Here is a 27,965-nt window from a genome sequence, read left to right on the forward strand (position 1 = left end):
TCAACAGTCACATGCTCTACAGACTGAGCCAGCCAGGCACCCCTAAATCTTGTTTTTTATGGGTGACATGGAAAAAGAAGGAAATGACAAGCATTTATCTGGAGAAGTAGCAATAGCCCAGTGTCCCTGCTAATTGCAGGAAAGAGGTACAAGTAGGGTCATTTTTATAATCTCTTAAAGTTCTAAAGTCATCAAAAGGAACGAGGTTTTTTTTTTTAATGTTTTATGTTTTTTTTTTTAGAAAGAGAGAGAGACAGAGTATGTGCGGGAGGAGTGTCAGAGAGAGAGGGAGACACAGAATCCAAAGCAGGCTGCAGGCTCCGTGCTGTCAGCACAGAGCCCGATGCAGGGCTTGAACTCATGAACTGCGAGATTGCGACATGAGCTGAAGTTGGCCGCTTAACTGACTGAGCCCACCCAGGCACCCCCTGGAACTAGTTTTGAGGTATTAAAAGTGGCTGTCTTCAACCCATTCATATCAATGTTTCCTATCAGTTTTTACCTTTTTGAAATTCCTAATGAAAAGTCCATATTTCCGATTAATAATAGCTATTACTGAAATTATTTAAAATAATCTACTTAAATCCATATTTATTTTAGCTCCATCATTTAGAAAGGTATTATTTTTCCCATCCTACCATTTAACATTATAATGCTTTCAACGGAATGAAAGAAAGCTGTAGAGAGAGTGCATGTGCATATAAGTGGGTGAATCCATCTCTACAGATGTACATATATGACAACATTTTCCCATGGAAGGAACATCATGTGTTGTCCCACTTCATAGGTCTCAGAGATCCTGTGACACTTTTGTGTTGGTAGACTGGAGTAGGTCTAGGTCTAGTATTTGTTGAGCACCAACAATATGCAAAGCACTGTGACAGTTCGTTTCATAGTTTTTCTCATTTAATCCTCCCAATAGATATTTCTGTCTAGGCACTGATCCTTCTACTTGCATACCCAAGGACTCTAGCATGGCTCACAACAGTCTTTCCACACAGTTTTTAGTCTTCTCAAACATCCTCTTTTCTCCAGTCCTTATCCATCTCCAACCTTCACTGGGCAAATGACTTTGTCACCTCTGTCATAGAGCAGAAAGGGCTGCATGACCACATACTCTTCCTTAACCCCCTTAGCCCATCCCCCTTAGTATCTAAATAGTAGGATTCTACTCTATCAACCTTGCTGTGTGTAGCAAGACCTTTGTCTTATCCCAGATAACCTGCTCTTGGGCTCTTCTCCATCCTTTATCACAGCTCCTCCTTCTTTGAGAGCAGTTCCTTCACTTTTGACCCTCAAACCTTCTCAGGCTTCAGAAACTAAAGAAATTCATACTTTTCCCATGACAAACATACTTTTCAGTAGAGTGATCTATATTTGCAGTTTGTATTCTTGCATGAGTAGTTCTCAACCTCTCAAATCTGGCTTTTGCTCTACCACTGTAGTAAAATGGGCAGTTGCTTTCTAATTACCAAAGCCAACGGACCATTCTGAGTCTACATCTTACTGGATCTCTATTACATTTAACCTGGATGATTAGGCATGTACTCAGAAGTCTAGACATTTGACATAAGTCTTTAACCTTGTTCCCAGCATTTCTTCTCCATCCCCTTGACAAGATTTCTGCTTAGTCTTTTTGTGGGTTCTTCTGTTTACTCCATCAATATGGGAGTCTTCAAGGTCCTACTTGTTCTTTCGGGGCTATTATTACTTTTAATGTATCCTGTAAGGGATTTTGTACACTCCCGTAGTTAAAACTACCATTAACATCACTAACATTTATCTCTATTCCTATCATTTTCCTTCTGTTTTCAACTCAGATATTCAGAAGCATATGACATGCCTACCTAGATATATGTATGCAAATATATATACAAATAGATTTGTCCCTCAGATTCAAAATGAATGTATTATTATTCTCCATTGAGTTTGTTCCTTATCATATAATCTTTATCTTTTCATGTGATGGGACATATATCCACCCTGTGTCTTATATTAGAAATCTGGCTATCTGCTTGACGCTTCTCTTTTTTGAGGTCATACTGCAATTTATCTTTTAGTTCTCAGTTTTTGCAATTTATTTCCTTCTCTTCTTTCCTTCTTTACTCCCACTGTTCATGACTCAGGTATTCATCAGTACTTCACAAATGGAAAAAGTAATCACATCTACCTCTTCTCGATGAGATGCAGATTTAATGAGATGACATATGTGAAGAATTCAAGTGCTATATGATATACCTAATAAATGCGGCCATTCATTATATTCTAGTCTTGTCACCTTTAAAGTACTTCACCTCTAGGCACCAGAACTATTAAATCTGACCACAAAATTTTACTGAAACATTTAGTGATTTCAGAGGCAGATTTACTATGATTCCAAAGACACATAAATTTTACTATTCTTCCTTTTTTGACCCCACTTGTTAGTCCCTGTACCTAGTTTTATATTTGCAATTTTGCATTCTGTCTCTTCAAGAAGGTCCCTAAATTTTCAAAGCCTCAGGCCTCATAAAACCTAGACTTTTGCCTGGTTGTAGATCTTGATTTAAAATCTCATCTACCTGTGATTCTGGGTATATTGAAATATATGGGGGGGAGGACCCTAAATGGGTAGAGGTAAACAGGAAATTTCCAGTGGATCCAGGAGCACTTACCTCCCCAGTATAGAGGGTCCTGTGTGTATTGTGCCACCCATGAAAAATAGGCTCTAGGCTGGTTTTGCTGATCACTTACACAGAGCTCAAAACTCTCATTTCCACGGTTACCTCTTCAGCTTCTAGTATTTTATTTTGACTCAATTTCTTGTTGTCTCTCAAGGGATATATGGCAGGCATATTAGTGCATATTTTAGGAACACTGTTCTCTGTCTATACCTTCTCCCATTTGATTCCAATTTTCTTAATTCTTTAATACTTACTAATAACTAGTGATCTAATAGGTGACAGGTACTCACTAAATCCTTCCGTGACAGCTGTTTAATATGTAATGTGATTATAAACTGTACTAGAAATTTATTATTAATAACTTACATTATATGTAGTTCTATCCATTTTATAAGGATTAAATACATTATTGTAATAGCCAAATTATCCTTCAGTATGAAAATAAGACTGAAAAATTGTTGCACTAAAAATGAACACAAATTCCTGCTTAAAATTTATTAAATGTTCTTGGACAAATAAACCTAATATCTCTGGGCTATATCAAATAACCACACATGCATTTCAAATAGAATGAAAGTAAATTTCATTTAACAGAGTACCAGTTAAAATGTTAGTTTTAATGCTTAAGCTGAGTTAAATTGAAGCAATTGACTATACTTTACTGTTCATATCACTAAATCACCCAATCTTAAAAGTGTACTTTAGTTCATTTTTCTTAAAATAGCTATAGTTAAATTTGTGGTGATATATTTATTACATTGTTTTTGGTAAAAACTTTTTAAATTTGCACAGGACTTTTGAAATAGAATTTCTTTAATTCACTTAGAAATATAATTCAAATGCATATTTCATATAGGATTGCTACATTTGTAAGCCATCAAGTCCAATTACAGTCTATAAAAGAATGTTATTAAATTCCAAAAGGCGATCAGTGATCCACATACTACATTTAAATCTCCTAAGATCAAAATCTCCTAAGAACAAAAACCATATATTCTATCTACAATCTTTAGGTTTAATATCTAATTACAGGGGCGCCTGGGTGGCGCAGTCGGTTAAGCGTCCGACTTCAGCCAGGTCACGATCTCGCGGTCTGTGAGTTCGAGCCCCGCGTCGGGCTCTGGGCTGATGGCTCAGAGCCTGGAGCCTGTTTCCGATTCTGTGTCTCCCTCTCTCTCTGCCCCTCCCCCGTTCATGCTCTGTCTCTCTCTGTCCCAAAAATAAAAATAAACGTTGAAAAAAAAAATTAAAAAAAAAAAATATATCTAATTACAAATGTAGGGGCGCCTGAGTGGCTCAGTCGGTTGGGCGTGAGCCAACTCAGGTCATGATCTCGCGGTTTGTGAGTTCGAGCCCCACGTCGGGCTCAGGGCTGACAGCTCAGAGCCTAGAGCCTGCTTCCGATTCTGTGTCTCCCTCTGTCTGCCCCTCTGCTGCTTGCACTCTGTCTCTCACATTGTCTCAAAAATAAATAAACATTAAAAAAATTATAAATGTAATAGTTTATGTTATAGCCTACCTTCTGAGAAGACTTGTAATCATAATCATAAAAGGCAATACCTGTTATGTAAATACTTTATATACATTTGAATTTACATCAAGTGAAAAATAAAAGGATATTTACCTATACTCATCTTAAACTTTATTCTTCTATTAATGTATTTCATTTGTAATAACTTTATTGAGATATTCATATATCATGCAGTTCACCAATTTAAAGTGTATAAATCAGTGGTTTCCAATATATGCCTAAATACATGTAACCATTACCCCAGTCAATTTTAAAACATTTATATCACCTCAAAAAGAAACTCATTACCCTTTAGCTATCAACTCCTTATCATCCACCTTACCCCTCAGTCCTAATTAATCATTAATCTTTGTCTCTACATGGATTTGCCTCTTCTGGAGATTTCATATAAAGGAAATCATGTAATATATGGCATTTTATGATCAGCTTCTTCTACCTAGCATAATGTTTTCCTAGTTCACCCATGTTGTATCATGTATCCATCCTTCATTCCTTTCATTGGCCAAATAATACTCCATTGTATGACTATAACACATTTGGGTTATCCATTCATCAGTTGATGAATGTTCGGGTTGCTTCTACCTTTTGCCTAGTATGAATAATGCTGCTATAAACATGTTTTGGGCTGAACATATGTTTCTGTTTTTCCTGGGTGTGTTTATATATATATCTGTAAGTAGAACTGTTGGGTCACATGGTAACCATGTTTAAACATTTGAGGAACTGCCAGACTGTTTTCCAAAGTGGCCATACCATTTTATATTTCCCTAGCAGTGTGTGAGGTTTCCATTGTCTCCACATTATCAACAACACTTGTTATCTGACTTTTTAATTTCAGTGATCCTAGTGGGTAGAAATGGTGTCTGTTGTGGTTTTGATTTGCATTTCCCTGCAAATCAGGTGCCTCAGGATGTTGAGCTTCTTTCCATGTCCTTATTGGCTATTTACATATCATTTGCATAAATGTCTATTCAGAACTTTTACCCATTTTTAAGCTGTCTTTTTCTTATTGATTTGCAAGTGTTCCATCTATATTCTAGATACAATACTTTATCAGATATAGGTTTTGCAAATAGTTTCTTCCATTCTGTGGGTTGTCTTTCCACTCTTGATAATCTTCTCTGAAGCATAGTTGTTAATTGTAATGGAGTGTAATTTATTTTTGTTGTTGATCTTGTTGCTCTTGTTTTTGATGTCATATTTCAGAATCCATTGCCAAATTTGAAGTCATGAAGATTTAGCTCTATTTTCTTCTAAGAATCTTACAGCTTTAGTCCTTACATTTAGGTCTTTCATCCATTTTTGGTTAATATTTGTATATTGTTTGAGGTAAGGGTCTAACTTCATTCTTTTGAATGTGGCTGTCCCAGTGGTCTTGGAACCATTTGTTGGAACAACCATTCTTTCTGCATTGAATTATCTTGATACCGTTGTTGAAAACCAGTTGACCATAAATACATGGTTTATTTCTAGATTCTCTATTATATCCATAGATCTATATGCCTTTCCTTATGCCAGTACCACACTTTTCTGATTACTTTTGCTTTGTAGTAAGTTTTGAAATCAGAAAGTGCGTGTCCTACTACATTGTCCTTTTTTAGCCAAATTGTTTGGCTGTTCTGGTATTCTCACAATTTCATATGGATTTTAGAATCAGTTTGTCAGTTTCTGCAAGCAAGCCAACTGGCCACCTGATAGGTATTGCATTGAATATATAAATCAATTTGGAGAAGACTGTCATTTTAACAATATTAAGTCTTGTGATTCATGACCATGCAGTATTTTTCCACTTCTTTAGATATCCCTTAATATCTTTCAACAACAGTGTTTTGTAGTTTTAAGAGTATAAGTTTTGTACTTTTTTGTTAAATATATTCCTAAGTATTTCATCCTTTGTCATGATATTACAAATGGAATTGTTTTCTTAATTTCATTTTTAGATTATTCATTGCAAATGTATAGAAATATAATTGATGTTGTATATTAAAATTATATCATGTGACCTTGATGAATTGATTTTTTAATTCTAATATGTTTTACTGGTTTCCTTAGGATTTTCTGTCTATAGTATCATGTTGTATGCATATAGAGATCATCTTATATCTTCCCTTCTGAAATGGATTGTTTTTATCTTTTTCTTACCTAATTTATCTAGTCAATACTTCAACTACAATGTTAAATAGAAGTGATAAGAGGGCACATTCTTGTCTTCTTCCTGAATTTATGGACAAAGAATCCAGTGTTTAATCATTAAGTATCATGATAGTTGTAGGTAGCTCATAGATACCCTCTATGAGGTTGAGGAACTACCCATCTCTTCCTAGTTTGTTGAGTGTTTTTCTCATGAAAATGTATTGTATTTTTCTAAATTACTTTTTGCATAATTGGGATGAGCATGTAGTTTTTTTTTATTGTTTTATATTCTTTTGTTCTATTGATAAAGCGTATCATTGATTTTTGGATGTTAAACAAATCTTGCATCCCTGTGATAAATCCCATTTGGTAGTTGCCATGATCTGAATGTTTTTGGTCCTTCAGAATTCATATGTTGAAAACCTAATGGCCAAGGCGATACTATTAGGAAGTATGGCCTTTAGAAGGTGATTAGGTCATGAGGACACAGCCCTCATAAATGGGATTAATATCCTCATAAAAGATGCCCCAGGGTGCTAGTTCACCCTATCTCTTATGGGAGGATACAAAGAGAAATCAGAAACCCAGAAGAACATCCTCACCCGACTGCTGATACCTCATTCTTGGACTTTGAGTCTGCAGAATTGTGATAAATGTGTTGTTTATGAGCCACGTAGTCTATGCTCTTTTGTTATACCATCCCAAACACATTAAGACAGTAATGCTGATAATTCTTCTATATGTTGCTGAATTCTATTTAATTTTGTTTTTATATTCATGAGAAATTTTGGTCTACAGTTTTTATTATGATGTCTATGCGATAATACTGGCCTTATGGAAAGAGTTAGGAAGTGTTCCTTCCTCTTATTTCTTTTGGAAGCATTTCAGAGGGATTGGTGTTGATTCTTAAGTGTTTGGTATATTTCTCCAGTAAAGTCATCTGGTCATGGGCTTTTCTTTGTTGGGGGATTTTTAGTTACTGATTCAATATCTTTACTTGTTATATAGATGTATTTAAAAAAAAAAATTAATGTTTATTTTTTGAGAGAGAGAGAGAGAGAGAGAAAGAGAAAGATAGAGTGTGTGAGCAGGGGCAGAGAGAGAAGGGAGACACAGAATCTGAAGCAGGGTCCAGGCTCCGAGCTGTCAGCATAGAGCCTGATACAGGGCTGGAACTCACAAACCAGGAGATCATGATCTGAGCTGAAGTCAGACGCTTAACCACTTAGCCAACTGAGCCACCCAGGTGCCTTATATAGATCTATTTAGAATGTCTCTTTCTTTTTTGAATCAGTTTCCATGGTTTGTGTCATTTAAATTATGTAAATTTTGCCGTACAATTGTTTATACTATTCTCTTACATTCCATTTTGTTTCTGTAAGGCAGAAGTAATGCTCCTAGTTTATTCCAGTAATTTGAATATTTTCTTTTTCTCTTGGTCCATTGAGCTAAATGTTTGTCAATTTTGTGGATCTTTTCAAAGAACTAGCTTTTGGTTTCTAAGATTTCTTTGTGTTGTTTTCTCTATTTCATTAATTTCTCTTTCAATCTTTATTTTTTTCATTCTACTTTCAGTTTAGGTACCTCTTCTTTTTTCTCTGTCTTAAAGTGAAAGTTTAGGTTTTTGATTTCAGATCTCTTTTCTTTTTTATTATAGGCATTTATAGTTTAAAATTCCTTATAGGGATTTACAGCTATAAATTACTAGGTTAGTTGAATCCTATAAGTTTTTGTGTTTTTATCTTCATTTTCATTAATCTGAAAGTATTTCCTAATTTCCCCAGATGTTTTTCTTGATGCACTGATTGTTTAAGAGTATATTCACAGTAACAATAGTTGTTTTGGGAGGGAGGTTGAAATATTATAAAACACCCAATATAGGTCCCATGGTATAATGGTCAGCACTCTGGACTCTGAAACACCCAATATATAAATTAGGTAAATGGAAAGCTTCTCTGTTAAAAACCAGAGAAGATGCTTCAGAACTAAGTCTGTTTGCCCTCTTCCCACCTATTATTGTATCCCCAGCAGTGGTTCATGAAGCACATTCTCAGAAGGCTGGGGTTCTGATGAATACAATTTGAAAGCTCCTGATTTAGCCCAACTTCCACATTTTATAGGTGAGAAAATTGAAACACACAGAGGGTAAGCACTTCAGCTAGAATCAAGTCGATAGTGGCATAATTCACTCTTTGAACAAAGAAGCTAGATTATGGGATACTTTAGTCAACAAGTACTTATTATTGAGAACCTACTGTGTATAAGCAGTGTTAAGGTACCCAAGATATAGCAGTGAACACAATAGAAAAGATCCTAGTCTTTTAGAAATTTGATGTAGATATTCGTCCCTAGTGTTTGCCATCATTGGGGTATGCTTTGAGTGACATTTTCATTATAGGTTGTCACTCTTCTATGGCTCATTCTTTCAGTCTATCTTGTGACTCAGGGTATTACCTCTTTAGATAACTAACTAGTTAGATGTACTGACACTGGTCACGGCATCAAGAAATATGACTAGCCGTATGAGAACTTAACCCAACCTTTGACTTTTATTGTTTGAATAAAAAAGGCCCAACCTCTGGTTTTCAGTTTCAAATGATGTACAAATTGTTAGTGACTAGATTGACATATTAAATGTGTATTATTGTCTGCTCTATAACTGCTATAATTGTCTGCTTATAACTTTCAGCCATTTCTATTTTAAATCAGTTGTTTCTATACACATGTTATCTGATTGAAAATAATTACATGGCCTTATCTCCTTGGTTGATCAATTTTTATTCTAATATTTGAAGGTTCTGGTATAATAGTCACTTTTTCTTATTTTTCAGAAAAACAAAATGAAGGTGCAGCTTTATTTTATGATTTTATTTTCTATTTACCTGCATGGGGGTCCAGAAGGGATTTTAATGAAGGTGTATTAAATTTAATACACCGAACTTTAGAATAGTCAAATTCAGAAATCGTGAAAGTAGTTAGTTAAGTGTATGTACATAATTTAGAAAATCTTATGATTTTGCTTGCCGCTGCTATATCTGCGTGTGTGTTTGTGTGTGTGTGAATAGAGTATAAAACTTCATTTTTTAAAAATAAAAGTCAGTGGAAAAATAGTGTCTGAAATAGAATTTTGTTCTTAAGTTTGTGGGCAACTGTAGTACTCATTTGAATGCAACAAATGCTAACTAGTGGCACATTCCATTGTAATATCACACATATATGTAATAAAACATAATGAAGGTATTTGAAGTCAGTCTCTTTTTGGCATTACGTCTATGATTATTTACCATTCCTACATTTACTAAGTTTCTTTATTTTACCTTTAAGCATAGAATCTGAGAGAATTTTCATTTTGTCCTTTATACTTAAAACATTTTGATCTTTCTCTTTGGTGTTTTAATAAGTATTATGGTATGATCACCTTCTTGTGGAGGGAAATAATCATCTTGTCTTTTCTCCGAGAGGTGCCTCCTCACCAACTCTGGGATGTGGAGGACTGCCCAGTGCACCTAACTGTCTGACTTCCTATAGAAACATAGCTGGGATCTAACATTAGGAAAATCGGGCGGGGGGGGGGGGGGGGGAATCCGATGATGGAGTGAGAGAAGAAATGATGGAAGTTTTAGTGGTCAGCAGGTGACCGGGTACTTAAAAGGTAAACCTATTAATACCTTATGTACACATTTCAAGGTCTAACCATTGATATTTATATTTTATTGATTATCCTGCTTTCTGTAATACTTTTTATCATAATCTGAGTCATTGAAAGGCATCACCTTTGGAGAATGTGTTCATGAACAGTAACTGAACCTTTTGCTCCTCTTCCCTAATCACACTAGTGGGTGCAGGGATCAGTCCTGTTGATCAAAGTATTGTCCTCAGGTCATAACCCTGCTCACAGACAGATTCCTTGGCTGAGTCAGAAAACTGGGTCATGTGCTCTTATAATCTGGCCTTGGCCCAAGCTGCCTCTGGAATCGACAAATGACCGAGCTGCTGAGACTGTTCACTCCTATCTCTTTCCATTTCAGGGTATGTTTTCATTTATTTTCTTTGTCCCACTTGTGCGTGGTTATAACCTGATTGGAACATTGAATGTCTCCCTTTTGTATAAACTCCCCTTTAGAAATGTCATTTTTAAAAATTTTATTTCTAGCCAACAACCTTGGTTTTTCTCAGAAAAAGAGATTTTACACTGATTGATTGAAGTACACCTGATGCACGATGTTAACATTGTTTTTAGGTGTATAACAGTGATTGGACAAGTCTCTGTGTTATGCTATAGGTCTGTGCTTACCACAAGTGGAGCTTTCGTCACCATACAACACAATTACAATATCATTAATGGTTCCCTGCGCTGTACCTTCCATACCCATGACTTATTCATTCCACAACTGGAAGCCTAGATCTTCCCACTCCTCTGCACCCATTTTGCCCATCCCCCCACTCTCTTCCCTCAGGCAACCATCAGTTGGTTCTGGGTATTTGTGGGTCTCTTTCTGGTTTTTTTGTTTGTTCGATTACTTGTTTTGTTTTATATATATATATATATATATATATATATATATATATATATATATCACATATAAGTGAGATCATCTCATATTTATCTTTCTCTGAAGAAAGAGAGATTTTATTTATTTATTTCTTAAAGTTGTATTTATTTATTTTGAGAGAGAGAGCAAGCAAGTGGGAGAGAGGAAGAAAGAGAATCCCAAGCAGGCTCCACACTGTCAGCACAGAGCCCATCATGGGCTCAATACCACAAACCCATGAGATTGTGACCTGAGCCAAAATCAAGAGTCGAATGCTTAACCAACTTGAGCCATCCAGGTGCCCCAAGAAAGAGAGATTTTAGAGTTGCAGTTAACATTGTGATTTTTGAGATGGAAATTATGTAATAATATGTAAATCTTTATCAGAATATTTGAGCTCTAATTGTGTGATTCCAATAAGTCTTAAGATAATAAGAAGAGAAAAAACTAGAAATGCTTACTGGAAATGTTAGGAAAGAATTTCTGTGGAGGAAAAAAAAAGAATTTCTGTGGAGGATTGATAGCTTGGATTTTTTTTTCTGGGCATAGTACATGTTTTCTCACATATAAAAATGATTTAATAAAATAAATAAAAATGATTTAATTATATATGCATATCCATATCTAAACTATGCTGCATTTCATTTAATTATTTGTCCTAAAAATGTATAGTTTAATTGTAACATTTATGCCTCTTCCATTCTTCATTTGTTTTGTTACTTTATAAAATCTATTTTTGTTAGAAACTTCATTATATTTTATCAAAAATTTAGGAGACTTTCATTCATTCATCTGGATTCGTTTTAAAGGGGTTCAAATGATGAAGAAATCATACTAAATTCTTGTCCTCAGGAAGCTTATAAACTAGTGGAAATGACAGTAATTGGGCACATGATAACCCTGATACACAGTTCAAACTGATCACTGCTTGTCTACTTAGTTTTCTAGTCATTGGAGTGTTTATTCACCTGGTTACAGAAATTATTTCAGGATTTGAGTTGGTTTAGAGAGACTTGGGATCTTTGCTGGAATTTTGGAAAACGAATATATATTTTTTAAATTTTCTTTAACTTTTTTTTTTTTATTTTTTGAGAGGGAGAGATTGAGAGAGAGAGACAAAGCACAAGTAGGGGAGGGGCAGAGAGAAAGGGAGACACAGAATCCAAAGCAGGCTCTAGGCTCTGAGGTGTCAGCACAGAGCCCGATATGGGGCTCGAACCCACGAATGCAAGATGATGACTGGAGCCAAAGTTGGACATTCAAATGACTGAGCCACCCAGGTGCCCTGGAAAAGGGATATTTTTCCCCAGGTCTGCCAAGCTGGGAGGATAGAAGTCTGGTATAAGTGGGTAGAGTCTCCAAGAATGAGGTCCACGTAGAGAAAGATGGATGACATCTTATGATTTCAGGTGCATCTCTGGATGCTGTCACTGTAAAGGTGGTCATTCCCTTTGTGCATGCCACTTATTGGGTCAACACATTACCTCTGTGGTTCCTGCTAGTTTTAGCTGAGCTTCTGACAAATGAAAGTGATTTGAGAGGTGCAGTGTCCAAAGCCTGCGTTCTTTCCACGTTGCTGGTAGTTGCCAACTCTGGCTGTACAGTGGCACCTGGGGACCTTTTACAAAATACACCTTCAAGGGCCAACTCCAGACCTACTGAATCACTCCCAGGTCGGAAGAGGTCTAGGAACCTGTATTTTAAAAGTCTCTTTCAAGGGGCGCCTGGGTGGCTGAGTCAGTTAAACATCTGACTCATCTGATTCTCGACCCTGCTCAGGTCATGATCTCACGATTTGTGAGGTCAAGCCCCGCATTGGGTTCTGCGCTGACAATGCAAAACCTGCTTGGGATTCTCTGTCTCCCTGTCTCTCTGCCCATCCTCTGTGCTCTTGCTCTCATAATAAATAAATGTTTAAAACTAAAATAAAAGCCTCCTTCTGGATCACCATCATAATTAATCCACATATTAGAGTTGGGGAACCATTGCTGTACAGAATAATGCCACCACTTTACGTCTCCATTTTGCAAATGGGGAAACTCAATCCCAGAAAATTAAAATCCCTTTTAGAGGCCATGTAAGAGGTCACATCAAGTCTTTTGAGTAAGCACTCAAATCTAAAGTCTTTGTTGATTTTTCCTTTTTTGCAATGCTGCATTAAAAAGTCACACTGCTCTTTATTCTTAGGTTGGTGATTGTCTTAGTTTGAGTCCCCTAGAAAACGAAGCCCAAAGCAAGAATCATATACTGATGCTTTACTTGGGAGTTGCAAACTCAGGGCAATGAGAGTGAGAAAAAAGAGAAACAAGAAAGGGAAGGATGGAAAGTGAAACAGCGAATGACGCTAGAGCTGCTATCTCAGTGTCTGCTAGGTATCTCCATGAATAGATGCAACAGGTCGGTCAGCAAGTGTCACTTTTGCAAAACAGTGTGAAAAGTGCCTCTGAGCCATCCTCGTGGGAGAGGGAGGAAAGGAATTCTGTGTATATGTTAACCTCCTGTCTCCTGTACCTATTTGCCAGATTTTACTCCATGGGAGTTAATGGTGCTAGGCTTTGAGATGGCCTTCCCTGGCCCCACAGAATGCCAGGTTCCATGTGCTACCATGGCAAGAGGAGCCAGAAATTCTGAGCATGGGACTGATCTACCTGTCCATGACACAGAAGCTGAGGGGTTGGCTCCATTAGTTTTGGAGGAAGTTGCAGGTGGAGGAACCAAGGGAATCTCAGGAAGCACATGAAATGTATCCCACACAGCAATGGTGTCTTACTGTTAATATTTTAGTCTTTTTAAGCCTATTTATTTATTTTGAGAGAGAGAGAGAGACAGAGAATGTTTGTGTGTGCACAGGGGAGGAGCAGAGAGACGGGGAGAGAGCAAATCCGATGAGGGGCTCAATCTCATGAACCTTGAGATCATGACCTGAGCCAAAATCAAGAGTCGGGTGCTTAAACTACTGAGCCACGCAGGCAACCCCAACTGTTAATATTTAAAAGAAAAGATTTTTTTTAATGTTTATTTTTGACAGAGAGAGAGACAGAGCATGAGTGAGGGAAGGGCAGAGTGAGAGAGGGACACAGAATTGCAAGCAGGCTCCTGGCTCTGAGCTGTCAGCACAGAGCCCGACGCGGGGCTCGAACTCACAGACCACGAGATCATGACCTGTGCTGAAGTCTGACACTCAACTGACTGAGCCACCCAGGAGCCCCCTTTTAATATTTTTTTAAATGTTTATTTATCAACTGTTAATATTTTAAAGAATTCTTCTTGTTACACCGTCAGCAGCTTCCATAGACAATATCCAATTTCTTTCCCTTTTCCCTACTGTCTCTGCTCAAATACTTCATCCCAGGTGTTGAGCCAATTCTCTTCTGAGACCTGGGATGTAAGCACCCATTGGTGCTGTCCCCCAGGCTCCCCTGTCATGCCTGCAGTCTCATGAGTAGTACAGTAATATTAATCTGGCAGCCTGGGCCCCTTCTTTGTATGATCCCATCCTTGTGATTGCATCTTCCTCTATCCCTCGTGTTCTAGTACTCAGCTATAGACTTCAACTTTATTTCTTACAATACTAGTGAGTTGTTTTCAGACTCCTCCCTAGGTACCGGTAAACTCTTCCTACCATCCACCCTTGTTCTGGACAGCCCAAGCTCCCTCAAACAAGAACCTTGCCTCTGAACTTGGGATCCTAGGTCTTTCTTGACTTGTAGAACTGGTCTCTGACGTCAACCTGACCTAGTTTTTCTTATGTCTGGTCTACATACTTGATTATAATTTTGCTTCTGTTTTTGAAAATCCCAGGCACAAATGTTTGACTAATCCACCTTTCTCCTCTGGCTGCCCTCCTACGTGTCCTCCCAGAACCAGAGTTTCCAGCTTGTTCATTTGTTAATCTATGTCTTGTCATAACATTTGGGGGTTCTGCCAGCCCCAGGTTCTTTCTTTCTACTTTGCACCATACAATAACGAAACAAGACTGTGTCTTATATTATCAAAAAAATTACATTTTGAGTCAAATAATTTGCCATATCCAAATCAACATAATTGTAATATCCAAGACTGTGTATATATTACTTCTCCTTATAGTTCTATTGTAAGATACTTTCGGTTCTATCAATGTCTCACTTTGCCTTTTATTGTTTTATATCTATGGACGTAGAGCCTGCAAGCAAAAACAAATGTGAACTTCAAACAGCGTCTTAATCTTTCTATTAGATCTTCAATAGTGAACATATGTTATGCAATAATACATTTAGGATGACATTTAATCAAAAATTGCATAAGCGTCTCCCCCTAGTTTAAGTCCTAGAGAACGTGTTGTTTATTGGCTTGCTAACAGCTTAATTTGCACTCTTAGTATATCAATCTAGAGAACTTGAAAATCAACTCTGTTTAAAACAGATTTTATTTTTAACACATAACAATTAGACAAAGTTTATGGTATTCAGAATTGGAAATGCAAAACAGTTAATTTGTCGTCAGTAATCCCTTGCTTCCTTCCCCATGGAGGGGTTAATTAGAAATTTTATTTCAGTTCTCTTGGAAATTTTGTCTTCTTAAAAAATTATATAGGAAAGACAACTTCCTAGTTAAAATATTGGCAAGCTGCTACTCCATAATAAGCTCTCTTCTAATTTTCCATTAAATGATCCATGAATACATACGGAAATTCAAAAATTCAGTAGCAATGGAAAGGAAAGATAACAGCCACCCATTTACATAAATCCTATGAGGAATTCCCAGTAATTACTGAGCTGATGTGGCCTGATTGAAAAACACATTTAATAGCCTCCACAGCTCATACCTAATTAAAAGAAAATTTAAGTATACAGAGCAAACAGTCTAGTCCCATGATGTGTCTTTTCCTCAGAAATGTATTATCTGCACGTCCCAGAAAACTAGGAAGCTGCCTCTTCATTGCGTCCCTCCTGGCACATAGTAGGTGTTATAAAACGTTTTTTCTAATGAATGAATCTGTGTGAAGTACTTTCTAAAGTGGTCCTCTATTAACATTTCTTTCTCTGCATCCCTCTTGACAATCCAAACCCTCTGGACTTAAAATAACTGGAGCCATAGGGGAAAATGTGGAGGAACATCATTCTATCAAGGATTTATAGAATCGAGCAGGTAGATCTGGTGGTGGTGGCAGAGGTGATAAGAAGCCAAGTGATTTGTGGTGCATGTTACTGGTGACATGAGAGTTTATCCATCAGTAGGAAGATAACGCCATTTTCTAAAATGTCAGCTATTCCCTAGATTATTTGAAAACTGACAAGGGATGTAAGAAAATATCCTCCCTACAGCTCATAGATGGATGCTTGTCGGATACAGGAAATTGACCCATGGGGATGTGTTGAGCTACCTCCATGTTTAGATCTAAGAAGTCCCTGCAAAGTGAAAGGAGAATGAGACCCTGTACAAGTGGCCACCTGGGAAAGATGCCCGTCTTATTGTAGGAGCAAGTGAGAAAAGAAAAGGCAGAAATGGTTTTTTTTAATTGTAGAAGATAAAAGAGTGACACCTAAATTCACTTAATCCGGTTATAGTGAAACAATAGAAGGGTAAATTCTGAAAAGCAAGGAGAGAAAAAGACACATTATTTTCAAGGGAACAAAAATTATACTGAAGGCACAATTCCCAACAGTGTCAAGAGAAGCCAGAAGACAATGGAATTACAGTGCTGAAGCAAATTAACTGTCAGCCTAGAATTTTAAATCCCAGTAAACTATCACTCAAGAGTAAGGATGAAATAAAAATATTTTCAATCCCACAATGAGACGGAGACAATTTAAAACTCACAGATATTTGCTAAAAGAACAAATGGAGGACCTATTTAGGAATGAAGGAAATTGAATACAGAAAAAAGAATTAGGATCCAGTAAGAATGGTTATTAAAATCATCAATAAATGTGTGTAAATCTCAATGAGCGTTGGCTATGGAAACATTAATGAATAATTCAGGTGTTTTAAAAGCAAAGTGAACTCAATTACTAGGAAATAACTTTACCAGGGGGATGGGTATTGCCATTAGATGTGTAAGGTTCTTGTATTTGAGGGGAAGAGGTTTGAATTATTTTCAGATGTTTTTAATAAAGTGTAAATATTGAAAACTTGGGACAACCAAGAAAATATAAAGATAGAATATATAATTTCTGAACCAATAGAGGCATAAAAGGAAATAAAGAAAACGTTGATGAGTCCAATAGAATACAATAACAGAGAAGAATTGAAAGAAGGATGTAGTACAGAGAAGCAGCATATGAGATGTTCAACACAAATAGGTCATTAATCATGGTAAATATAAACAGACCAAATGGTGAAAGGTGATATTTTCAGCATAGAAAGTGAAATGCAGCTGTATGCTGTTGACACAATTACCTGGTAGGATATCTAGGTATATATACCAGGTATATACCAATCAAAAATTAGCTGGCTTAAATATATTAGGATAAATAGACTTTAAGGCTAATGAATATATTAATTTTAGAAAGAATCCTGCAATGTGCAGAAAATCTTCAAACTTATTTCCACCTAACCACATAATCTCAAACTGTGTGAAGCAAAATTTGACAAATATGGAAGGAGAAATGAACAAATCCACAGAGTAGGAGAATTTATTATACTTCTTTGAATAAGTGAAAGATCAAGCTGACAGGACATTAGTAAAGCTCTACTAGACTTGACCAACACAATTAATGAGATTAGGTTTTCCTTTACCTGATAAGCCTACCGTGGCTCTGCTGGAAATAATTGTCAAATTTTGCCATTTACTTATTACAGCACTTTGATCTCTCTCTGGGCTTCTTTCTATGCTTTAGGGCATCTGTGAGCATGTACAGGTATTGGCTTTCAGCGAAATCTGACAGGGAACTGCAAAGCGGTCTTTCTTGGTCATAGATACTTACAAACTTCATGGGGAGAAAAGTCCAGTGCTCTCAGCCATTTAGAATTGGTTAGGAGAAAAAGGCCACATGCCCTTCATTCTCTTAGCATCCCTGAAAACCCTTTTCTTTCCTTGATTCCTTCTTCCGTCTCTCCTTTTTTTTTAATCCTCCTTCCTTCTTCCTTTCTTCCTTTTTTCTTTTTTCTATCTCTTTTGATCCCTCTCTTTCTTTTCACCCTTAAACATTATATGATTTTAGATCTTGTGTGTAATAGCAAAGCAAAAGTGGTTGAACCTTTTTTGAAGTGACAAAATCCATTTTAACCAGTATTTCAAGAATTGAATTTGTCCAAAAATAGTGTGGGTCTTTATCATTTTAAAAATTGCTTTTACTTTATGGAATAGTATAATAACTTTGACAATCTAAGCAGCAAGCCATTTCAGAAAACAGTTTTTCCTGAATGGATGATACTAAACTACTACTGAAGAAAACAGTTTACAAAATAAATGAAGCACACTCTAAAATGTGTAATTGCTGAATCCTTTTCTTTTTTTTCATATGAAGTCTATGGCATACTTCATGTTTCTGGTATTAATAATAATAATAATGAGCAGTCATTAGCATACAATGAATCTGTCATTTACCGGAGTATTTGTGAGGTCCATGCTCGGGCACCAATAAGAACATGATAAAGTAACTAAAATGGGTAAAATCCCCAATAGTGTGTGATTTGGTCTTTTTGTTTGTAGAATAGAAAAAAGAATCTGCACTGAAACTTTCCAGTAGTAGATGGAAGTGAGATTAGCAAATGGGCCACAAAATTCTCTGAAAATATAATTACTCGTGCATTCATTCACAACAAATAAGTATTTATTATAAATTCATTTATATAAATGAATTCACATCATAAATATAGTAATTCTCTTGATATCTCATTTTCTGAATTAAGATATGCTTGCTAATATTATACTAAATAATTAACTGTGGAAGATAATGATGATTTGGCTATATCACTTAGTCTCTTCCATATTTCTGATGTGCTTTCATCTAATCATGAAACATTAAGGCAGAAAGAAACCTAATAGAAGTCATTTAATCAAATTAGATTCCATAGAGCCCTAGCGTTCTTTTAAAATGCTTTTGTCTGTCTATAGGGGAGCTGTGCAAAAGAATGGAAGCTTCTAGCTGCTCATTCTACTTCAACTAGATCAACTCTAGCTTACTTTGCTTTATATTTATGTATTGAAATTCTGTCTTTGTATTTTTCAGACACAGTGCCCGCCAAGCCAAAAAATAAGACATTTAAAAGCTACTCATCAAATCTTACTCCTTAATTTAAACAGATTGAGAACTTAAATTCTAAAAAAAAAAAAAAAAACCTCTTTAAATTGTTTGCCTAAGGTCACACAATATAGGAAAGGAACTAAAACTAGAAAACAGGATTTTTAACTCTCGCCTTACCAGTTTTATACATGTATCTTCCTTTGCAGTTAAGACGTGGTAGATTGTTTCAGTAAAGCTCACGTGGATCACATCTGGCTGTACATATGTTTTGTGTAGTCTCCTCTCTTGTTGACCCTGGTCTTGGCCATGTGACTTGCTTTGGCCAATGGATTGTTAAGGAATGTGAAAGAAACTGATGTACGATGACCATTCATACATGAGGGCTCTCTTTTGCTGTTAGTAATTTTCATGTACTATTTGAAACATTGGGCTCATCTCATGGGTTAGAGAGCTCATGGACAGAATTCCCAGTTGAGGTCCCAAATTATGAGTGAGCCCAGCTAATACCACATAAAATACATAAGCTTTCCCAAATGAGGTCAGACCACTGAAGCATGAGCAAATAGATGGTTGTGTCCTTAAACCACTAAGTTTTAAGGTAGTTTGTTTTTGCACTGATAGTTAACGAAAAGAACAGTATTGACTTATTGTCCCAACCATGACCTTTCCTAGGATCCAAGCGTAGCATATTTTTATGGATTATTTAAAAAACTGTGCATCACACTGACTTCTTCTAGTCGCTAATGTTATATAAAATTATGTATCCTTTCATTGGAGAGATTCTGTCTTTATTTCCTTCATTTCCTTCAGTATCTGCAATCTGTTAAATTTAGATATATTTTGTTGTCTTTAATTACAGAACCTTGGGAACTGGTTACTAGGATCATATGTGTAGGAAAGGCCCCAGGTGAGCTACATCTGAGTAGAGTAGGGATGGAAAGGACAGGTCCAGATTGTCCCTAACATATGTGATGCCAGTTCAAAAGTACAGGTGGAAGCCCATGTACCATATGTCTAAAGTTTTTAAGTGGTAAGTCAAACTAACAAATTTTAAATAGATTATATTCTATTATTCCACCCTGACAAATATAACTTTACACCAACCTGTAAGACCAAGTTTGAATTTAGAATTCTTGGCCACCTCAGAGTTTTGCCCTAGAATATGATAGCACAGAATAGCTGGGCCCTGGCCAGGTGCTCACTCTGTTCTCTTCCTTCCTTCAACTTCGACAGCATGTACCTTAAGAGGTCTCATGTACAAATTTGTGGATGCATCAGCCCACATAATTAATCTTGGTCTCTATCCTCCCTTCGATAGCCACACATTAGGTTTCAATTCTAGCAGTGTTCCACTGAGAAAACTGTCAAAGAAGAGAGTCCTGTGAAGGTCCTGGAAATAGGATCCAAACACTCTGGATTGTGAATTATGGCATCCCATGAACTAGGAACACGGATGGGGCTGGGTTACATGTAGGCCTGTACCATTGGGCCCACGTATTCCTTGCATGTCCAAAGAGATGGTGCCAGAGGAGACTCAGAGGCCCTAGAAAGCATGAGGCCCTGGATGGGAAGCTCTCTTTCCTGGGTCTAAGGGTGTGAGTTTCGTTGGGGATCCCCAGCATCAGACCCTGAAACAAGGTCTTGAGAGCAAGTAGTTTGAGAGGTGATCTCAGAAACCATAGGTAAGAGTATGAGAGAGTGAGAGACATCAAGGAGAAGCCAATTCAGGGACTGTTAATGAGTAGTCACCACTATTAACATTTTGGGCTCAGTTGCCCTGGGGATCTCTAGGAGTTCGTGTAGAATTCACTTTAGAGTTATTCCTACCAAAAGTCAAAGACGCTGGGTTATTTTTCCACCGATTTGTTACATATTTGTTGAGGACTACAAACACATTTGTGGTCTGATCCATGTGAAGGCTGAGTACCCTCATATGTTCAGAGAAAGCCCTCGGAGAGAATGTCACAGTTTTCCATAAAGCCATTTGCATACAGGGAGGATTTAAATGCCCAGGGGACCTGGCAGGGCATAGACAGTATCTGCTGCAGTGCAGAACTGGAAAACACTTTGAGAAAACATATCCCAAAAAGAGAATGATAGTTTGATGATATAATGTAGCCATAAAATTTCCAAATTTTTAGAAATCCAAATCCTCTCCACCTCTGCTATTTTATATCTTAAGGGAATGTGGATACTGGCTTAATTCAGAAGTGACTTCCTGTTGATAGTTATATTTCTACTTACGTTTGTGGCATGAATCAATTAAATTACAATTGTTTTATCACTGTACCTTCAGAAATAAAGTGATCATGGGTGCCTGGGTGGCTCAGTCAGTTAAGCATCTGACTTCGGCTCAGGTCATGATCTTGGGGTTCGTGAATTTGAGCCCCACATTGCGCTTGCTGCTGTCACCACAGAGCCCACTTAGGATCCTCCATCCCCACCTCTCTACCCCTCCCCCAACAAAATAAATAAACATTTTAAAAAAGTGATCATTTCCATGAATTCCACTGTTAGGATGGATTCCTTTTCCAACTGGTAAAGGAGAGAGGCTGGCACTGTGCATTCCTTAAGGTCTTTACTCATGAACATTTCATGAGTTGAAAAATGCTCACTTAAGAACGTCCTTGGCTTTCACTTTCACACTCAGTATCATTAAGAAGTCGATATTTTTAGGGAAAAGGGAGTAGCATATAACATAAAGCTTTTGGTAGGATCTTTACACTGGGACTTGTGCATTCAATCATGTTTACTATTAAATAGCCAGTTATTCTCTGTCTTCAATGAGAATAATAATTACTCTTGAGTTGCTTAAATTTCCTGTTCTAAGCAGTGTAATTTTATTTAAATTACCTAATCTAAATATTTTCCTTTCAGTCTGTTCGTGAAAGAGAACGATGAGGTTTCTTTATTTCTGTTAATAAAGCAACACGTTTTGATCACATGATTATCTCACCTGGTTTGTTCTAATGATGTTGTCACAACTCAAATAATTCTCTCAGAATGAAAACAGTCCATGAATCACTGATGATAAAATGTGACTGGAGTCCTTTTTGAGAAGAAAATTTTTATTCTAAAATTAAATTTGATAGAATAAAAATAACAACATTCTGACAGCCTTTGTTTTCTCTTTAGACCAGCTGATAATCTTGAACTTTGCTTAGAAGTAATATAGATTTCAAATGTGATCCATCGTCAGTGTATTTTAGTATACAATGTATAACACTAACATTATATGTATTATGTATGACACATAGAAATATACAGCATGCAGCATGCTACAGTGCATGTAATTAATATGTTTTTATAGTACATAACACCTAATGTATACCACACATATACAAATCCCCAATTCGATTATAAAATGATTTAAAGCAATTAATGTTCTTGCAGGAGTGACTGATTTTCTTTGCATAAATTTCAGTGTATTTGAAAACAGGTTTGCCATTTTTAACATTTGAGGTGCTAAACGTGAATGAATTAAAATTATAGCTAATTGATGTCATAATACTTATCTGGTCATTGGTTGATAAGCTTGATTTGTTTTCTTGGTTTCAGAAAACTTTCTAATACAGAACTAGGCTTTAATCATTTTTTTATCATTTCTTTTTTATCTACTACTTAAATACTTTGCCATTAGTGGGGAAATTTATGTTATATTCTTACACTACATCCTATTTTAGTGTCGTGAGATTTCTATTTATTTTATAAATAATTTTTTGTATATTTTATTTATTCATCTTCATTTCATGGAGGATGGTGAGCTGCAGAGAAAAAAACTAGTGTTGATGAGAAGGAAAAGACAAGGATAGAAGCCTACCCACCATTAAACTGCTGTTAACTGTTGACTTAAGGTTAATGGTATAACAAGGTGATGTGAGAAGTATTATTTGGGTATGCCTCCTTCTGCTTCCCTTGGTTTTTTAACTATGGAAAAATTATCTCAACCTGCTGGTCAAGCTGCAAATTATTTTGATTAGTATGGAACAGAGTATCCCCAAGTCATAGAAATGTGGCAGACAGGGACACCTGGGAGGCTCAGTTGGTTGGGCATCCAACTCTTTATTTCAGCTCGGGTCATTATCCCAGGGTCCTGGGATCAAGCGCCACATTGGGCTCCACGCTGAGCATGGATCCTGCTTAGGATTCTTTTTCTCTCCCTCCCTCCTTCTCTCTCTCCCTCTCTCCCTCCCTCCCTCTCTCTCTCTCTCTCCCCCCCTCTCTCCTGCTTGCACACACTCTCTCTCAAAATAAACTTAAAATAATAAATAAATAAATAAATAAATAAATAAATAAATAAATAAGAAATGTGGCAGACAATAATGCTCACCAAATATTCCACATATCTATCTTATTTCTCAGTCTCCATTCAGTTAGATAGAGCCATGGGTTTGATTCTGACCAATTAATTGGCCCTTGGAACAATACAGGTGCTAGGAACAACTCCCCCTTGCACAGTCGAAAATCCCTAGTTTTGAGTCCCCCAAAACTTCACTACTAATAGCCCCCTGTTGGCCAGAAGCCTTACCAATAGCATAACAGTTGATTAACACACATCTTGCATGTTATATGTATTGTATACTGTATTCTTACAATAAAGTAAGCTAGACGAAAGAAAATCCTAAGGAAGAGAAAATACATTTACAGTACTTTCTTGTATTTATTGAAAAAATTCTGTGTGTAAGTGGACCTGCACAGTTCAAGCCTGTATTATTCAAGGGTCATCTGTAATGTGTATTATTTTTTTAAATTTTTTTTTTCAACGTTAATTTATTTTTGGGACAGAGAGAGACAGAGCATGAACGGGGGAGGGGCAGAGAGAGAGGGAGACACAGAATCGGAAACAGGCTCCAGGCTCTGAGCCATCAGCCCCAGAGCCTGACGCGGGGCTCGAACTCACGGACCGCGAGATCGTGACCTGGCTGAAGTCGGACGCTTAACCGACTGCGCCACCCAGGCGCCCCATGTAACGTGTATTATTTTTTTAAATGTATGTATGTTTGTTTGTTTGTTTGTTTATTTATTTATTTATTTATTTATTTATTTATTATGAGAGAGAGAGAGAGAGAAAAAGAGAGAGACAGAGAGAATCCCAAGCAGGCTTCACATTGTCAGTCCACAGCCCGACACAGGGCTTAAACCCACAAACTGTGAGATCATGATCTGAGCCGAAATCAAGGGTTGGGCGCTTAACTGAGCTACCCAGGCACCCCAATGTTATGTGTATTACTTTTGAGTTGAGCACTGAAAAGCCCGTGAACAAACATCCAGCCACTTTTCTTCCCCTGACCTGTACTTGCAAGTACAGTTGCAAGCTCATGGAATCTTTCACAGCATGGGTCCCTGAGTAGATCTTCCTGTGACCTATGCAAGATACATTCTGTCACTGATAAATAAACTTGCTTATTATGCCCTTGAGATTTAGGAGTGGAGTGTTACTTCAGGATAAGCTGGTTTCTTCTAGATGATACAATATCATTAAATACAATAGTATTACATATTGCTTTACCCCAAAATGAATTTTGGGATTTATGTGATTAAAGATGATTAAGCTATTTTTTAAATGTTTTTGATAGTTGCAGATGGATCCGTTCTAGTTCCTTTACGATTTGTTCCTCTCAGTGCTGGACGCTACCCTTGTAAAATTTTGTTGACATCACGGTATGATGTGCGTGTCTATTGCATTGAAGGTATAGTAAATGCAGAAGAACCAGAGGCCAGGTTTGAATTTGAAACGCCAGCACTTGAAGCCCTTACCCAGAATATTCCAGTGGTAAGTGCAAACATTTTTTGTACTTTTTTTCATCCCCACTGCTACTGTCTCAATTAAAGTCCTCCAAACCTTCATCTTGAACTAGTAGAATTTCTAATTGCGTTAGCTGCTGCCATTTGTTTTTCCACGTTGATGACAGGAATTTATATTCCTGAATATAAATGTTACCATGTTACTTCCCTCACTAATCACTTCCATTGGATCTCATTCCTTAAAAAATTAACTCTAACTTCCTTAACTTATCATCACATTCCTACTCAAAAGGAATTCCTGGTTCCACCAGGCAGAGTAATGATCTGCCTCCAATCTCTCTACTTCAAATTTGGTTGTGATCCTCACAATTGAGATGGGTTCATGGGCACTAAGAACAATGACTGTAGCTTGGCTATCAATGTGATACTACAGCATAGAAGAAGGTTATATATTTGTAAGGAATGTTGAATTTTCTAGACTAGAAATTGGTTTTTGTTTGTTTAATTATTAAAGATATAACAAAAGTCTACTCAAAGCACAGAAATTTGTTCTGATGGGATATATAAGCTTGGCGATCTGAGCAGTCTGCCAGAGAGATTGCCCATAATTAGGAGAAGAATGTGTGATTCTAAGACCATTTTATAATTTTAACAATAATTAGTAAGTTAAACAAATATTTCCTTAAATATTAAATAACCCATGGATCAGCCTATTTGACATTGAAATCATAGTCATGCTCATGCCTTATGTTCACATTGTTGATAGTTGTTCATAACAACTATGACTTTCAAGTGGTAATTTTTCTGAAATGTAATTTAAAATATAATATATAATTTTATTAAAAATACCAAGAACTAATATGTAACTCAACTTCATCATCATCATCCCTCTGACATTTTTCTACTTTTTTTTCACGCTTTAGAATAACAAAACAAAGAATGAATGGAAATGTCAAGTTACTATAGAAGGAGAATGGTTTTATGGACCTTCTGTTTTATATGTTGGAGCAGGTGAAACTGTGCAGTATCCTCTCACGTTCAGACCTATTTTGGAATGTGAGATTATGGTATGAACTCATTGATTTTTTTCCCTAGTATTAATGATGTCTATAAATTGATGTATGATATTAACATGTCTAATTTATGATAAATCTTCTTGCAGAAAAGTTATATCTTCTATGATTTTGATCATCAGTATTCACTCTGCTTGAAACCTTAATAAATGTTTTAACTTGAGGGATAAAATTTCTGAAATTCACAACGCCCCTGGCTGCCAATACTTAATGTCTAGATTATTTTTGCACAAAATGTTTAACAAAGTAAAATCATTGTTCTTTTGTTTTTATTCATTAATGTAGGGGGTACTTCAGAGAATACTTTCTTAAGACATATTCCTTTGACAAGGACATAAAAACATATGGAATTGCTATGTACAAGAAGGCCTATATAAACTCTGTCATTTAGAGAAAGTCCAGAGAAATACAGAGCTTTCACAGGAAATTCATCTTTATTCATTCAGTAGAAGTATTTAGACATAAACCGGAAAAGTCAATGACTGACACCTCCTTGACAGCTCATTTCATTAATCAGATTCAAAGTTAATCAGATAGCAGAGATTGTTGGGCATCCGACTGTGACTTCTATAGTGCTGAAATTTGGCTGATTTGTCACAGGGCAGACTTATTGTGCAAAATGAAGCAGATGGTATGGAGTATGTCTTTGACATAAAAGGGATTGGAAAAAGACCGCTGGCCTTGGAACACATCATTATAAACTGTCAAGTAGGAGAAATGACAAATAAACCCATAATGGTGCCCAATCATACAAAGACCATCGAAACATTTAAGGTAAGATTTTTTTCTTTAAGTCTGAAAGTGTTTTCAAAAGGACTATATTGAATTACATGAAATTTTAAAACCACTTAATTTTACTTAACTAGGTGAAGCAGTGTCACATAAGAACATGCGTAGAATTCTACTTCTCAGGCCAACAACTATTAAATTTCTTTTCAATTGTAAAGTTGAAATAACATCAAACAAGTTTTATATTTAGGTATTAGTATATAATCATAAAGCATATTAAAATCTACCTATTTGAATCGTGTACTTTGATCTGAAGAAATTGTATATGATAACAAAAGGCATTTTCAAAATATTTTGGATAGCTCATCCCATTTTAATGTGAAATCTGTAAACACAAATTTTCAAAAGTGTATCCTATCATTTATCAGCGTAAATAATATTGGGAATGTGAAGAAATGCATAATTGTTTACATTATTTTATATGAAGCCTTTCACCTGGCTGTCCTCACTTGATTTAAGTCAATCCTAAAATAAATTTTTTCACTCCCCGCTCCCACATTTATCTACAAATTATTGTGTGCCCAAGAGAATCTTTGAAAGAAGATTCACATATCTATCCATAATGAGTGCCTGAGTTTCAGAGGGTATTAGAGAAGTCTGGAAATTCTCTGGGTTTGCCTCCTGATTTTTTTTGTAATCCTGAAAATAATATGTGCTTTGATTTTCTTCTTTCCTTACTCGATGGCAAATGGAGTGAATATTAAGAACGAAAATGTCATCTTGACACTCCCCTGCTGAGACTTGTCCTGTCATCTCTTACCTTCAGGATAGAATCCATACTCCCTGAAGTGGCTTTTGCTGTCCTTTAAAAGCTCATCTGCTCATTTTCATCTCCTGCCACTCTTGGCCCCAGAAGCACTCAGCTCTTTGTAAACAGAATTTCCTTTTGCTCCTGTCTGGAGCTCTCTATACAACTCCCTATCTTCCATTTCTCTGTCTTTCTCCTCTTAATTCTTTAGGGCAAGTCTTAAATGCCACTTTTCCAAGAATGATAATAGAAGGCATTTTCAAAAAAAATTGGGGAGTGCCTAGGTAGCTTAGTTGGTTAAGCGTCTGACTCTTGGTCTAGGCTCAGGTCATGATTTCGCGGTTTGTGAGTTCAAGCCCCGCATCAGCCTCTGCGCTGAGGGTGCAGAGCCTGCTTGGGATTCTGTCTCTCCTTCTCTCTACCCATCCCCCATTTGTCCTCCCTCCCTCCCTCCCTCCCTCTCTCTCTCTCAAAATCAATAAATAAACATAAAAAAATTTTAATAAAAATAAAATAAAAATAAAACTTTTTTGAACAGCTTTTAAATTTTATGGATTATAAAACTGGGGAATAGATGCCTTTC

General features: G+C 36.5%; 1 protein-coding gene across 1 annotated transcript in view; it reads left to right on the top strand.

Annotated features, from left to right (window-relative positions):
- CFAP47 (cilia and flagella associated protein 47) overlaps positions 1 to 27,965 on the top strand; it is a 553,185-nt gene that overhangs the window by 323,730 nt on the left and 201,490 nt on the right. The window contains exons 46-48 of the mRNA XM_045471009.1: positions 24,604 to 24,800; positions 25,696 to 25,839; positions 26,446 to 26,619. Of these exons, the coding sequence (XP_045326965.1) occupies positions 24,604 to 24,800; positions 25,696 to 25,839; positions 26,446 to 26,619 (515 nt within the window). The remainder of the gene's footprint in view (positions 1 to 24,603; positions 24,801 to 25,695; positions 25,840 to 26,445; positions 26,620 to 27,965) is intronic.

The sequence above is a fragment of the Leopardus geoffroyi genome, chromosome X (genome assembly GCF_018350155.1).
Source record: "Leopardus geoffroyi isolate Oge1 chromosome X, O.geoffroyi_Oge1_pat1.0, whole genome shotgun sequence".
NCBI lineage: Eukaryota > Metazoa > Chordata > Mammalia > Carnivora > Felidae > Leopardus > Leopardus geoffroyi.